General features: G+C 38.3%; 1 protein-coding gene across 1 annotated transcript in view; it reads right to left on the bottom strand.

The window, feature by feature from the left end:
* The window catches only part of LIMCH1 (LIM and calponin homology domains 1), a 180,704-nt gene that overhangs the window by 99,865 nt on the left and 63,886 nt on the right, over nt 1-16,953 (bottom strand). Inside the window, 2 exon segments of the mRNA XM_063401840.1 lie at nt 6,146-6,215; nt 16,473-16,543. Of these exon segments, the coding sequence (XP_063257910.1) occupies nt 6,146-6,215; nt 16,473-16,543 (141 nt within the window).

Here is a 16,953-nt window from a genome sequence, read left to right as displayed (position 1 = left end):
GCCAAAGTCTTGGCTGAGTTCTGGCTGGGGCCAGTGGTGTAGGAAGCACATAAAAACCCCTGAGGGATCAAAACCAGGTAATTTGGAAATGAGCAAGGTCCTTCTCTTCAAGTTTCACCTCCAGCCATCAGAAACACAACACTGCAGCTGGTATCTGAGGGAAGAAGTGATCGCCCATGGATACTAGGGACAACTCATGAGCCATACAGAGGTGGTGAACATGAAGACTACTCGGAGTTGGCTGAACTCACTTGTCTGTGGGTGTGTGCTATAGCTAAATGCAGTTCAGACCATCACAAACAAATAAATAAGGTGGGGTCATTTACCTCCCTTTGTTTCATTTGTTTGTTTTTCTATCGAACATGCCTTTTATTCGTTTCCTATTATTTCAGCCTCTCTTGCATGCACACATCAGTTTATAGTACAACTTGGAAGCCAGGCAACACAGGCTGAACCCAAATGCAGCAGTGGAATATATCTCCAGTACATTTTCTGTCAGATCAATTATTAGTTTCCAGCATGAAATGTTTTAGAGTTTTGGAACCAAACCCAGCACACCAGAGTAAGAAGAAGCATTTTAATCAATAAAATACTAAATTAGATGCCAGCATTTGCCAGTATTTTGCATTTGTATTACTAGTCTAAATGACAGGAGAGCAATGCTTCGTGGACAGCATTTGTATAGTTAACTGGAAGCAATAAAAACCTTCAATCCCGTTTAAAAAAGAAAAATAGGTGAATTTCCATATAAGCTTTTAGTTTTCATTTTTTTCTATCTCATTTTCCCCCCAATACTGCTTTCTCTGTGCTTCCTGCCAAATTTGAACTGATGGCTGTTTTCCTCTTCTGCAATGAATTAACTACAGCTTCACTGCAGATTGTTCCACACAGACTCTGTTTACAAACAACGTGGTTGAGAAACACCTGTTAGTTTGCTTTTATATTCTTTGTGTAACTTAGAAATGTTTATGAATACAACATACAGCTAAATTCATTAAACAGTAATTTTATACAGTAATTCTGTCCAGCTCAGATGACACCCAAGGGAAGAGAATCTAAGTGAAAGATCAATTTGAAGACAGTCTAGAAAGCTAGGGAAGTAAAAAACCCAAACAACACAAAGAATACAATGACATGATACTAATCATTATTTTTTTTAAGGATACTTTTGCTTTAGTGAAGAGATTCATTTTATATTGCAGTATGTGATGAGCCAAAGCACACAATCCTGCTCTCAACTACTGGCCACACCATAAATATTGCATAGTCAAACATTCAGATTTCAGAATTGAAAGCAGGCACAAGAGGTGTAGAGAAATGAATAATTATTTAGCAAGGAAGATCCACAGAAAATATGGCAGAAGGTCTGCACAGTATTTTGCTATGCTGACACTTTGTTTTCCGTCAACATTCACAAAAATGCTTTTGGAATGTGAGTGCCAAGAACTTATTGTTTTTAGATAGCCAGGAAATTTTGCTTCTGTTTACTTCACATGTACCACAACTCAAACAGCAAGACTTTTTTGTGAATACAATTGTGCTGGGAAATGAATATGTTTAGCAGTGAATAGTAGTACAAAACAAGGAAACAGAAATTATCATATATTATGAATCTACATATTAAAATAGCAGCAGGCTTCTTCCAAAAAGTACCAGAATTAAAGGGAGAGTGATAAATTTAAAAAAGAAGGAAAAAAAAGCAGATACTTTTTAAAGAAAAAAAATAGTAACAAGGTGGTATGAATTAAAAGAGCAATAAAAAATAATGCACATCTGTTAAAATTTTGTGTATTTCTCTATCTTTGCTAATTATTTTTAACTGTGTGAAACACACTATACTTTATTTCAGCCTTGTCATTTTATTCTGAGGTTCATACCTGCATGAAGAAACAAGACCTCATTTGCTGAATTTAATTAGTAGCACTAATTCCTGAGTGCTAACATCATGATGACATTTCTTTGAAATAACATATAAGATAGAAAAACCCCAAACTTACAGTTTGTGCAATATTACAGCATAAGAACAAACTACCAGCACCAGCAGACACATAGCTGTTCTTAATGAGGATAATAGCAAGCTCTCAAAGAACGCTTTGCCAAAAGAAACTTCTTGGGAAAAAAAATGAGGGAAAAAACCCCCAACCTCGCTTTCAAAGGAACAAGCTCTCTTAAGCGGCACATTCCGGCTCTGTTCGTCTTGGTGCAATAACAATGCAACCAGGTGACTTCTGCAGGTCTGTTTTTTCCAGTGCTATATCATACATATGTCACAAAGTTAAGGACCCTAAACAAACTGAAAACTGGATGCCACAGTAAACACAGTAGTGCTGAAACATGAGCCAAGATCCAAGCTAAAGTTCATCTCTCCATCTTTGTCTTGACTACTTCCTCCTATTATATGTGAGAATCATTCACACAGCCTCTGAAGTAAGTGTCTGAGCCCCTGTGGGGATTGTTCAAGGAACTGAAGTAATGCTATAAACTCCCCTAAATCCTGTCAAACAAAAGATAAGGCAAAACCCTTTTCTTTTCTCACAGAGTGACATTATTCAGGGACAGGAAGCAAAAGCTGGAATCTTTTAAAGAGGAAAAGAAAGTCAACATACAGTGGTTAGTATTATAGAGCAAAACTTATCTACGGTGATGCTGGTAATTTTTATAGAATAGATAATAAGGCATAGAGGTAAAAAATTGCAATTAGTAGAAACCCTAAAAATTAGTTGTACTCACAATAAATGTCATACAAAATGAAAGAAACTAACAGCAACTCGCTGAGAAAACTGCTAGTTTTTTGAAAGTCAGTTATATTCCTTGTACTCTAATACATCTTCGCAAGTCTTCCGCAGCTCCAGATGGTTTTTTAATTAATAACTCAGCCAAAACACTTCTTCAGCCTTCTACAATTAAATACATGAAATGATGATGGCTGGACGCCTGACAGTCTTAGAACAAAGATGCTCAGTATCAATTTCTCACATGAGAAAATTTCTTCTGGCAACAAGGCTTTTAATAAAGCCTGTTACTGCTACCTAGGCTTAATGTGTTCTTTGAATGTTTTGTGAAATTGCTTTTTGGTGGAGCATTAGCTTTCGGGATTAATGAATAGTGAAGAAGCATGAGAAAACATTTCATCAGATTTAATACTGTAAGTCTGAATACCAAAGCAGTGGTCCTATATTTTCTTTCATTAAAGCAATGTATCATTTCTGCTGTGATAACAGAAGCAGTCGGCACTTCTGGAGATCAAAGCAAATTACAAACAAGCCTGCCAAGCTGAACATATGTAATTCTATATGTAATGCTGCATACAATCCACTTCCTGACTTAGACTGGCAACTAGACAAAGATCATCTTTGTGTATTTATATGACCTGTACTAAGTGTGGTGGTGTTCAGATCTTTAAGTTCTTACTTTAACACCACAGCACTATAACCAATAGATTTTACTTAAATGATTGGTGTTCTGATATGCAAGATCTGCAAATAAATTATTCCCTCCCAAAATACATGAGCAAGTCATGGGTGAGAATTTCAGAGTAACTGCAGATTCATCAGGTTTTAAATGCCAGGAAAAGTTTGAAGAATTCAGTCTGTCAACACTAAACCATCATACTTACAGAAGTGTTGTGAGAAGTAACTCAAACATGAAATACAAGCAAAATTTTTACATCTGATAATACTCCCAAGTGAACACCTCAGCCTGTGTCTGATATGGGCTTCAAGTTCACTGCTATTTTGCTTCAATAAAAGACAGTTCCTAATTTTTCCTTACCATAACAAAGGAGAAAAATAAACTATATCTGGAGAATTAGACTCAAGTAGACATTTTGTAGAGCTATGTAATAAATAACTGTATCTCTGAAGGTTCAAGATGAAACAAAAGGCACTTTGAATACTCCTCAATTATTTCTAAGTTTTAGCTCCTACTGTGTAAAAGAAAATGTACCTATTGTTTCTCCTAGTGAAATAAACACACTATCAGCTACAGGAAAGAAATTAATTTTGTTACAATAATTAGGTTACACTTTTTAGGCAGAAGCAGTGTCTAGTATTTAAAAGCACATATCTCATGCAAGAAAGAAAAGGTACCGAAGCCTTCACAGCATTTCTACTTGTACTTGAGGAAATCACACTCACTGGGGTGAAATAAATTGGAAAGTAGTAACTATTTAGTATGTCAAGCCAACGAAAACTAAGATAATAAAGAAAAAATGTCAGTTAATACGGGAATATCTCTCATATAGGGTCAACTACCTATGGTAGTTGGAGGTATAACTGCTTCTGGACCATAGTGTCAGTACTTTAACTTTTTTTTTAGACACATAGGCATGGTACAGGTAAGTGAAAAGGATACGCCCTGTACTCAAACACACCTCTGATGGCTGTACTTTTATATAATACACATAAATGAGCATAACAGACTAGAAAGAACACTTGATCACTTAAATTCACATGCAATCCTTAAAGCAGCCACTTACCACTGTAACTAAAAATGGCAACAAAAGTCAGCAGGTATGGAACCAGACTGCTTGGAAAACAAGGGGAAATTTTGATTGTTTTGTTGGGAGCAATTTATTCACAGAACAGTAGATTAAAACATCCATTGGTAATGTTCAAGAACTCAGAAACAGTGAACTTTTAAAATAGCCTAATTATTTGAAAAAGATATTTAGAAAAGCAGTTACTAAAGAAAATCAGAGGACACAGGTAGAGAGATTATAAAGTCACTTTACAACACAAAAAGAGATCTGCTGTATCACTAGTGTCCTGAAAACTCCTTTTTTCATAGTGCTTTGAAGATACACATCTTGCAAGAGAGCTTTATCTCAAGGAATGAGAAAAATAGACACATAATGGTTTTTTTTCTATGTCATTTGTACTATAACCACCTTACCATTGGGATTTCACATATGAATAAGGAAAAAAACCAATGTAATTCAATATCATCTTCTTAAAACAGTCATAACAAAAATTGAGTCTTTCCTGAAAGCAAGCCAAGAAAAAGAAAACTGCACTACTGGTACTTTTTTCAGCTGTTTATATCAAATATTCTTTTCAAATAGGACTGCAAAGGAATAAAACTAGATGGGTTTTATAGGCAAAAGAAAGGCACTCAAGGAAACTTTAGAAAAAGGGTGATGGGGATCAAAAATGAAATTCTAAAACCAGGCAGTATTCATGCAGAAATATCCTTGTCAATCTACAGATTGAAAGACCCAGCCTCAAAGGCCATATAACAACATAGATCTAATTTAACAGCAAGCGTAACATGGTTTCTGATACACTGAAACTTTTTAATGCCTTTTATATACAGGAATGTTAACTTCAGCTATCAACAAGTAATATATTCTGAATCTTGTATAAACCACAATGTGAACAATGCCAGAACACAAAGGAACCATGTATATATACGATGAGCCTAAACAGAGGATGGCCACCTTCCACATGCTCAAGACCCTTTTATTCCTGTTACAACTGAAGGTAAAATCAATGCAGCCATATTTCTATGTGGCTAATCCTGTTAGACTCAACAAGCACTCACACCCCCCCCTTCTGCCCCAACAGCAAGCACAGGACTGTGCCACCACTTGAGGTGACCCCCTGAGCACCCAGTGCTCCCGACAGCCCATAAGCTGTCAGCACATCCTCTGTGGTCTTCCTTGCTTACAAAAGAGTATGGGCAAATTTTGCTCTGCCCTCAAAATCAACATGAAACAGTTCCCCAGACAGTCCCACAATGAATGTTATCTGCAGACTGTGGTATTTTGAGGAAAGGGAAAATGAGACAAAATACACAAGTACAGTTTTCTTCCTTTCCAAAAACTATCTTTTTGTGGTGGTGGCTTCTAATGCATGCATTCCAGTTTTTCTAAAGCTAGTGCTGCAACTGAAAGGTGATATATAACCAAGAAGATCATCTTCCTCTAAAAATACACCCTGCCACTTGAATATTGCCTACTTCTGGAAAAAAAAGACTGAAAGGTCTTAAGGTGACTACACAAAGCATTCCGATTTCAGAGGGATTGTCTGAGTTTACTAGGCTAGAAGAATTCAAATTACAAAAATAATGGCTATCTGAATCACATAGTCAATGTCCAGGTGCAAAAAGCAGCACTGAAATGTTTTCCTCTATTTGATATACTCACCAAACCTGCAATAGGGGTCGGTAGTCTATTGATCTTTTTTACCAATCCTGGCTTTATCGCGTTCAGCAACCTGTTATGAGAAAGAAGTATTTTATGAGTGGTAAGTCACAAAATCCAAATTATCAAACACTTTCCCCCAGCACATAAGGATTTCAGTGTGACTGGAAAAAAAAGAATCTTCACTTTCCCCCTTCTGAAAACATACATGGACATCCAAATTCCACCAATGAAATGAAGAAAGCCTAGGATGAATATCTACAGCACAGAAACTTAACAGTATTTATTTTAAATTCAAAATTGATCTAGACCACATCAGTGACCCAGACAGATTCTGGGTCAATTTTGACCCATCAGTCTGCCTTACCTATGTACAGGCAGATCATGCCTGGGAGGGCCTGAGAGCAGAAACCCAGAAGGCACCCAGGTCTGGCAGTTTCTGCACTGCAGGAAAGTGTGAAAGGATGTACACTTTATGGGTGGCCTGTCTATTTTTTTTCATCTTAACTTGAAATTAAATGCCATCCTTCCATATAATGTGTTGAATGGAGGGCCCCATAAATCATAAATGAGAGAAGATAAATAAAAAGGGAAAGTATAACCCCCTATCTCATCAGGAAAACACCATTAGGCCAGTAATACAGTTGAACACTGTTCAGTGTCCAAAGATTAGCAACCCCCCAAATCCAAGTTCCTCACCACCCATGAGCATGCTATGAGATGTGCTGACACGGTTCATTGTTAGAATACCCAAAAAAATGACCAAGCCTCTAAAGTGGGGAATTTTAATTGTAAAATCCTGTTGCAACACTGTGTCTTCGCCACCCTTCCCCTAGGAGAAAACCATAATGCCTTTTATCCAAAGAAAAATTCAACCAGTTCCATCCACTAGGAAGAAAATCATCAGGTCAAGACATGGTCTTAAAATTTAAGGTCTTTGAAGAGAAAAAAATTATGTCTGCTTAAATTTAAAACTCTCTGAAAATTAGAATACCTCTATGAAAGAGAGAAACCTCATTTTGGGCTGGTATGGTCTCCATTCAAAAGCAGACTCCTCTGGCAGCTTACTGTGGTGGTAAAATTATTCATTTAATATTCAAGAGGTCTGGCTGAGACGTTTATCCAAATGAAAAGAATATTCCTTTCAACTAAAAGCTAACAGTCTGTGACGGTTTCCAGCTCCCTGCATCTGAGTTTGGATTACAGGCGGTGTGCCACTGCTCAAAGCTCCACCAAGAGCCATCTCTCCATAGTGGCACACTATTTGTTGCTTGATTCCTTAGGACTGTGGCAGTTTGCAAGCTCATGAAAGCATTCCTCCCTCCTGGAGTGAACATCTGGCTTTATGAACATTGAAATGATCACTTTTCCTCACCTCTTTCCCTTTGTGTCTCCCTGAAACACTATATAGGTTGAGTTTCTGCAATCATTTTGACAGAACAGGGGAGCAGAGTGGGAGATGCTCTTCTCAGTTTTTTATGATCATAGTAAAGCTTCTGTTCCACTTGTCTGAAATTGTACGTCTGTCATTACATTCTTGAAGTTCCCACATCTCCAACACCATCATGTATTGAGAGTACTATCAAAACCAATGTGAATGATACTTTGAGGAGTTGGGGAGGGTACTTTTTTAATATTCTTGAAGTTAAAAACTCCCTAACGCAAGCTCATACAGACAGCTGTACTATTCCTCTTCTGCCTAAAGTAGAATCTAACAGTAATGTCCTAAAAACAAATGAATTAATATACTTCTATTTACTTGTAAAAAAACCCACTTTTCCTCATTAGATGAAGAAAATGACAATAGAAGAACTGCCTATTTTCTAGAATCATTATTTTATTTCACAGATGGAAAAAAAATTACTTTCCCACCCCCCCAAAGATATTATGGTATTTTTTAACCTCACACAGCAGAAAGTTTGTAAAACTACTATTTTCCATTTAGTTGCTACACCGGGCAATTTACGTGTTTTTGTGTATTTTTTGGTTGTGTTTTTTTTTTGTTTTTTTTTTGTTTTGTTTTGTTTTGTTTTGGTTTGTTTTGGTTTTTTTTGGGTTTTTTTTGTTTTTGTTTTTGTTTTTGTTTTTGTTTTGTTTTGTTTGGTTTTTTTTGTTTTTTGTTTTTTTTTTTTTTGCCAGAGGACTCCTTTCCAAATACTGTAGCTCTCTCGTGATTTCAGCCCTCAGTCCACCTATTCTGTCTCAGGAAAAAAAGAATATATTAGCTAAAGCATCCCATTTTCTTTATTACTCAAATGCATCAGCACAATAACCAATATTGCAGGTGCAGATTAAAAGTCATAGGCAATAATAGAAGGCAAAATAAAGAGTTCCTGTTGGAAACTTCAAATGCCAAAACCCATTCTAAATAAATCTTCAAAATGGCTTGTACAGACTTCCCTGTGAAAACCAGGAGAAGGATAAATTGAGAGGAAGGACAAAAGTAGGGAACAAACAACATTTTAGGTCACTATTTGGAGGCTGAAGAGAGAGGAAATGGGATGGGCCAAGATGGAAAACACCGAGGAAGAAATTAAAATTATTATTAAAAAGTTTGTCTCCTGTTTGAAACATTTTTAAGCAGTCTGGCACCAAAGCCCCCAGGACTTGCTTGCTGCAGAATATGGCAAAGGTTTCCTCCAGAGCAGACTGACTGCTTCTGAATTATTGCCTCATTTAGAGTAACAATCCAGATGCCAAAACATTGAGTGGTTTAAGCTTTTTTTGTTACCAAGCCAGCTGAAATGTGGTGCTGTTTGTGCAGTGTCTCAATGGTTGCCTTCACTCACACAGTTATTGTCCATCCCTGCTTCTCAAAAATCCACTAACTACACCTCTTCTGACATAGGCGTGTATACACAAACTAAATTTTCTGTGCCAGTTTAGACTTTCATAGAGCATGTTTTGATATGTAAAGTTTTATCAGCTCTGGTAGTTTTCTGTTGAAATATTGGGCAAACAAGACCCATCACCATTTTGCTTTGAGGACCTGGCACAAGACCCTTGGCCATGGCCCAAGGGAAGGACTCTACAGGTGAGTTCCCACACCTTGTTCTAGAAGCCCCTGACAACTGCAGTCCCATATTTTCCTGCCCCATCAGTCCTAAACAAAGGATTTGTCTGCCCTGGGCCTCCTGTCTCCAGCCATGTCCTAGTCTAAAGAGTTTTCAGGAGAGAAAATGTGCAGCACATATCTTCCTCTGGCAGCCCCAACTGCATCTGCAGCTCCAGCCTGTGCCCTCTCACTTAATCATAATCTCCAGTCTCTCCCAACCCTAATCCTAATCCTTGGCTCATTTTGAGTAATCCCAACAATCCCACTGAAAGACCCAAAAGACAATCACCTAAACCAGGACACAACCAAGAATTTTCAGGCTCCATCCACAAAACCTGAGTCTCTACATACACACGTGATCTACTTTCAGACCCTTCAAGCTCTCTGTGGGGATTTCTGCCCACCACCCCTAGCATTTATGCACCCATCCTGAGTCAGAACAATCCTCTGTTCTTCTCAAAGTTCTCTTCTAATTTTCAGTCCAACACAGAGTTATCAAGGTTGGAAAAGACCTCAAAGATCACCAAGTCCAACTGTTAACCCAGCACTGCTGAGGATGGTAACTCGATCACTTTCCTGGGCAGCCTCTTCCAATGCCTTACAATCCTTTCAGTGAGAATTTTTTTTCTAATATCCGATCTAAATCTCCCCTGGAGCAACCAGACACTCATGCTCCCTTTCCCCTGTGCCAGGTGCTGGCTCGGACTCTCCAGCAGCTGTTAAATGAAGCACAGTAAGACACTGCATGGAAGCTAAAACCTCAGATCTGTCTTACCTTATAGAAACAAAAGGGCAATGATGGAAGTGGAAAGCTGCCCTAGTCCCACGCATAGGGAGAAGCCAGGTCACTTCCTTCCCCCGATAAAAACCAGCTCTCATAGGTACAGGGAGAATCAATTGCTCCACTCGTGCTGTCCCCAAGGCTTGGCATTCCAGGAGATAAAGTATCTCCACAGCTGGACAGACAAGCTGAAATCAGCGCTAGCCACTGTGTGACTAATTTATTAGACCTTTCTGGGGTTTTTTATCGTGAGCTAAGAATTTGAAAAACTTCTGCCAGGAAGAGAAGGCGTTTCAGGCAACAGTTGAAAAAGATCTAATGAAAGGCACCAATAAACTGCCCATGAAATTCTTGCAAGAAAGCGTCAGTTAAGAAAATATTCAGAGGATGATTGCCAAAACCCAGCCTCCAAAAAGACCTCGATTGTAGGAGGAAATGGAAGAGAAGCATTTTCAGAGAATAAACTTCAGAAATGGAGAAAAGAAAGGTTGAAGTCATGTGTGTTCACAGATCAATCCAGGCTGGAGGGTGAGGTATCCAACAGAGCTCTTTGCTCAAGTAACAGACAGTATTCCTAAAAAGAAAAGCTGACTACAGATCTGATCTAAACATAAAAGAGCATTTCATATTTGAGAATTCAGGAATTTCTATCCACAGTAAACCTTCACAAAGATATTTCTCTCTTCAAATTAAGTTTTACAGACTTATATTCAAACAAGCAGCCTTTCAGCACTTGATAATTATTAGCCTAGACAGCTTCAGTATCCACATATTCTGAACTCATGCTCTAGTGGCAGCTCCAAAATGCCTGCAAATATTTGAAAAGGACAGAAAAATCCACTACTAGTCTTAAAGATGAACAAATCACCTTGAAACAGTGAACAATGAAAAGTCAAAATATTTTGTTGCAAAAGACACGGCTAAGAAGTTTCAAAACATAAACATGTTCCTGAGGTCACAAAAATATTTTTGGGAAAACATTCTTGAGTGATTGCTAATGATGCCCCTGACTTCATTTGTTTAGAATCAGATGAACAAGGTGCTTTTTTAACATGCAGGACAGAACTGACTTTGTTCTATAAAGGGCTCACAGTCCTGTCTAATATGTACAAAGTGAATAAAGACCTATGCAGGTATGTAGTACTGAGAAAACAATATTCCAAACACAGGACTGCATGATTCTTGCTCTGCCAAAAGCTAAAAATATGAACAAAACAGAGGCCTTGCAAACAGCTCAAGAAAAGTAACAGAGAAGATTGTAAGCAACTTCACAAGCTATTTATACAGAACCTACAATCACAAGGACTGATGATGTGAAGAGCATCTCATGCATCTCATAAATTTAAAATTCATTCATAGTTTTTACACTGAGTAGCAATGGCCAGGGATATGCTTTCTAAAACCACTAAATATGCTTTCTTAAACATACACTCTTGAAAAGCTGAAACTTTTCACGAGATTACCTGTCTTGCATTTGAGCAACACTCCTTTTGAGTGGGTCAGTGTTCCACAGTCTCCTGCCCTGTTAATAACCAAGCATCAGCGAAAAAGCTCTACTATTTAGTCTGCTGAAATGCATATTTTTTTAAACATAAATACAAAGACGGGTCATTCTGTCTGTATTTAAGCATGCCCCTCACTGGCTATTCCTCTCTTCTCATCATGGGCTTAGCATTAGGGTTTATGTTACCTTTGGCCCCTCATCTAAACCATATTAATAAATAGCTCTTCATTATGAAACAACAATAAAACTTACAGATTAAGAACTCTGTATTCATATAAAACTGTTTCAAATGTCCTCACATGAACCTAAATCTTAATGCTTAATGAGCCTTGGGGCCCATCTCTCAGACCTGGAGACATGCCAAATTCACAATGCTGATAATGTTTTGGCTCTACAGCACACAGCCTGAAAACCACAGGAGAACAGCAATTCCTTCTCACCTCAAAGCATGGGTCGCATTCAAAACTTCAAATATGCCTATAAATCTCAAATACCTTCTCAGTTTCCAAGAATAGGAAAGTCAAGCAAAATACTAATTAAGCATAAGGGCTGGGCATCCACTGACTTCTCCACTCTTCACTATAAAGCCAAGTGCTGAGCTGATGCCAGGCCCATAACACTAACAGACAATTAGAATGACATATCTGAGAAATCCTGTACCTGCAAAGACTATTTGTTTTCCCCCACCAGAAGACTTAAGAGACATTAACTTGCAAGAAGAATGACTGAAACACCATATATACAGCAACGCCTGCTCTTCATACCTCATGGTATCACTGACTCGGAGCACAAAAGTTTTATTATTCCACGGCATTACACTTGTACTGATCTGGCACATAGCCAGCCCTTGTTGAAAACTGCATTCATGTCAGCCCAAAGCTTGGTCAGATGCACTAGAACCAGGATGCACATCCAGAGAAACTGCTCTTTGAGAAAGTGCAGCTCATTCATCACCAACAACATGAACACAAGCCAAGGGGATTTCTTACTTATGTAAGAAAATCATTCTCGTGACAGAATAAATGATAAATTACATTAAGTAACCTTTAGTCATAATCACTTTCAGTTTGCTCAAATTTATAGCCACTCTTCACATTTTTAAATACTATTAGAATAATCTATGTGCATGACTAATTTCTCATCTTTTTCATTTAAGAGTAAAACCTAAAAACTTTCTTGTACTTTTGAAGAGCATATATTCCGAGTCTGAACAACAGAACAGAACTGCCTTTCCTATATATTGTCCTACAGGAAAAAAAGTGTAAAACTTTTTTTAGTTCACTGTACATATGCAATTTTACCAAGATTACTTTAAAACGTCTTTGTATCTTCTCTTTCAAAAAACAACAAAAAAGTCACAGAGTCAAAGAGTTCCAGTTTCAAAGAAAATGGCAGTCAACCTTCATTCAGATGATGCCTGAATTCATAGAATAGGAACACCTAAGCATTGCAACAACTTGATCTAATTTATTTCTGATTAATCCTCTAGCTTCTTATGATATCTGGGTCAAATCTAAACATTAAAGCTATGTAACAAGGGAGAAAAAAAAACCCTGAACATGTGGTGGAGCAGCAACAGAGGATTTCCAGTGATATTTCCTGCTGCTGGTGTTATATTCCTGCATCATATAGCTTTGAACTATGATCCCAGGAAGGCACATTTGCCCACCCATGCAGAAACTCTTCAGTCTTTTCATACAAGAATTTAATTCACAAAGCATGAACAGAGCAAGAACTGCCTCTGCCTATATAGCTATTATATCCCTGCTGAAATCACCATCTGCACTGATGTCAGACAGCTATGCTAAAAAAAAACATGAACTCATTTCAGACAAACAGAAGTCATAGTCACTGGCTTCTCAGCACAGCTGGGTGAACAATCAGAGTCACCATTGTCTGGGCAACTGCACAAGTGGGCTTTCGAACAGCCAGAAAGAAGAAAGGGCTTGTGTTACTCTCATCTGTTGCTTTATGGCATCCTGCATTGTTTAAATATGCCCCTCAGCTCCTCAGCTGAGCATGTCAAGCTATAAAGCTCGTACTGAGGCCAGATGAAAATGCCAGCCACAGCACAAACACTACCAGAGATGCAGGTGCAAGGCTTGTGGGTCCCTGTGGCAAGCATACACATCTAGACTGCTCCACTAGTCAGGATGGTGCTCCACAACACATTCATCCCAAGAGCCTGAGCTGCTGGCATTGCATAGATGCACGTGTGTTGATTTATTAAAGTATATGGATTGTTGCTAGATGTGAATGAATCAGCCAGTGTGGTGATGTCTGCTTGTGTCTGTAGGCTGTCTAGGGAGTCGAGATGGGATCAAGTAGAGTCAGGCCTGGCACTGCTGTGTATAAGGGTCTAAAAATCCTGCTACAGACACAGACAGAGATTCTACCTGCATCCTTTTGTACAGCCCAGACTCTGGCATGGTAACATCCCTGTTCCCTTCTGCAAAACACCTGCAAAACCCAGAAGGTGGCTTGAGATATGTTTGAGACATTCAAGGCATGCTGACTGTGTCCCCACTCCTGACAGCAGTTTCTGGTCTTCTAGCTGCTCAGATCCCTCAGAGCCCAAACTTGCTTTCAGTCTTCATCATAAAATATAGTAGGTGAGGAAAACCCTGAGACAGTCATGTGGAAGTTAAGCACAGCTATTCCACATTCACATGGATGTCACCCAGACAAGTGTCTGGCTATGAGTTGCCAGTTAATGCCACTTGCAGTGAGTACTGTCCTGTGGATAAAAACAGATGTAAGTTTGCTTCTCACTAAAACTTTAACAAATGAGATAAAACCTGACCAAAAGCAATGAGTTCTTCTATCTTCAGAAATGAAGACAGCTATAATTTATTTCTTCTGAAGTTGTCAGAGACTTAGATCAGGTTTTCATCTACTTGTTGAGGTTAGCTGCAATGAAAGCACAACAGACTGGAAGGGAGTTAAGAGAAAGCTTGTATGCCACTACATTTTTTTCATTAGGTACCCTGGTAAGTTTCTGATAAGTCACAAAAAACCTGTCTAGAAAGACAATATTGCTTGTGGCAGCTTTACAGTGCTTCTTCACTGAGCACCAGATAAAAAATTAACTATCAGTGCTCCACTCGCCAAAGTACTTTTTGAAGATACTCTGAAATTTCTTAGTGTTAGACCCAAAAATTTCTGTTGAGTTCTTTATTTCACAGTGGTGAAATAAAGTGAGGAGTACACTTCTACTGCTGGTGCTATAGTTTGTTTGTCATCAAGAAACCAAACTTGAAGGCCAGTTTGGTGGCTTTCTCATTAATGCTCTGTAGCCTAATAGAGTTTTGCACTCTAGCTACAGCTTGCTAACCAAGAGCGGGATGCAATACAAACATCATGGCTTTTAATGTTTGAGGCTGAGGAGACAGATTCCTTCAGGCTGATTTGCACTGATCCACCAGTGATAAATGAGGACAAGGAATTTGCCCAGTATCGCAGAACAGTTACGCAGTATAACCAAGTGCTCTCCCTTGACTTGGTTATTACTGGAGCTCAAAACCTTCTAAGAAATACATATTTATTAGTCTCATTAGCAAAACATTAGCTAGTTAAGCCTTCCATCTTAAAGATTTACAGCATTTAAATCAGACTACCTCTGCTTACTTGTAGATAAGATTACAATCTAATCTTGAAATACACAGCCCTTGCTTTTTATGCAACACAATTCAACCTTAACATTTAAAGAGCACTGTGAAGTGATTCAGCACACAGCACTTCCCTTCAACACACAGAGGAGAGAGATCTCATTTAAGAGGCAACCCTTAAATACAAAGAGTGTACGCTCCTTCTGAGTTACACAACTTTTGATCAACAATAACAACTACTTCCCTCCTCCCAAAGCCACTCCTCAGCAAAGACACGCAATCAAAATAGATCACATCATTTCCTTTCTATTTTTTCACCTTCAAAAGCTAAAAAGCTAAAGTTCAAGCTGTCTGATTAATGACACCAGTGAGACATATAACAGTATTTATACAAGTAGGTTTCAGATCTATGGTAAGCTACCTAGAGCTGAGTTACAGGATATTTATTAGCTCAACTCTACTGCTGAAAACAGCTTCCAAGTTCTGGTACCTGCAATAATATAAAACTTTACCAATAGCTGCAATTGTCCAGCTACACATACCAGGATATCTCCTTCATAAGGATGGATTCAGTTCTGCGCAAGCTTCATCACTCTGGTGTGCAAAGACAGCTTTTATGAATTTCAGTGACAATCCTGCATATCCAGGGAAAGAAATTGGTCCATACAGGTGATTCAGCTCAGCATTCTCCCAAATGCCTGACAACCTGATTTTCAAAGGACTAAGGGCATTAGGGTACATTTCCAAATTGCTCTTAGAAATTGCCAGCTTTGGCATGTAAACCTATAACAAGGTTTTGGAAGACACTTCCTAAAAACTAGCCATTAGAGCTACAGAGAGAAATGTGCAAAATCTAACTTGTGTCTCTCATCCAAAAATTACAAAACACGTCATTGAAACACACCTTTAGGCAAAATTTAGAGGATGCCTAACCTTTCCAGAAACTATTAAAGCAGCTGTGTATTGATGGTATTCAGATGGCTAACTCCTGACAGCGTTTAGACTTGGAGTTGGTCCAAAACGCCTCATTGTAGCAGAGACGTCCACAGGCAAGTGAGGAACACCGTTTGCCAATCTGTGGTTAACAACATTAAGTAAAAGGAAACCAAAAAACAAACATAATTTTTTTTTTACATAACTCAGCTAAGGAGCTGGGGTGGAGAGAGGGAAGCACTTCATAAAACCTGCTTTCTTTAAGCCGCATTTCAACCCTCACCATAACAATAGCTTTGGCACTGAAATGATACTGCAGTGAAATACCACACGTTGTGCACAACAAAAAAACTCTCAAAAGGAAATCAACAATGGGACATACTAGCTAAGGTAGTTTTCTACTTTAGTCAAGATTGTATTCAAGGCTCAAAACTGTAAACATTACTTACTCACACAGAAGAATGCCGTTCTCTAATCCAGAACGAAAATCTTTCTCACCAAAACTTCTGCCCGTCACTTGCTGCAAAAGAGAAGAGGGAAACAAAAGAGTGACATCTATTAGAAAGAGAGCTTTACAAGTGCAATTCATAATATTCAGTTAGAGCATCTGCTGTGTAAGGAATATTTCAGCTTTATAGGCCTTGCAAACGACTAAGTCATGCCCATTCCCCCTTCCCATTTCATCAAGCTATTTAACATACAGCACAAAGTATTTCCTCCGGCCAATGCAATTGCAGATTATAAAAAAACTGTTTTCCAGTAGTAAAAACCAAAAATGACAGAACAAAAACTACAATGTAATCTTCAGACTATTTTAGAAGTTTTATTTAATAGTGCTTTGAATTTTAAAACTAGTGCATTTAGACAAACTATGTATTCTTATTGCTTTTTTTGTACCACACTAAACATTTTGTACCAGCCTTGAGCTTT

The sequence above is a fragment of the Prinia subflava genome, chromosome 7, assembly GCF_021018805.1.
Source record: "Prinia subflava isolate CZ2003 ecotype Zambia chromosome 7, Cam_Psub_1.2, whole genome shotgun sequence".
NCBI classification, from domain to species: Eukaryota; Metazoa; Chordata; class Aves; order Passeriformes; family Cisticolidae; genus Prinia; species Prinia subflava.
The sequence above is the reverse complement of the archived record's forward strand: the minus strand, read 5'-3'. Positions and strand labels throughout refer to the sequence as shown.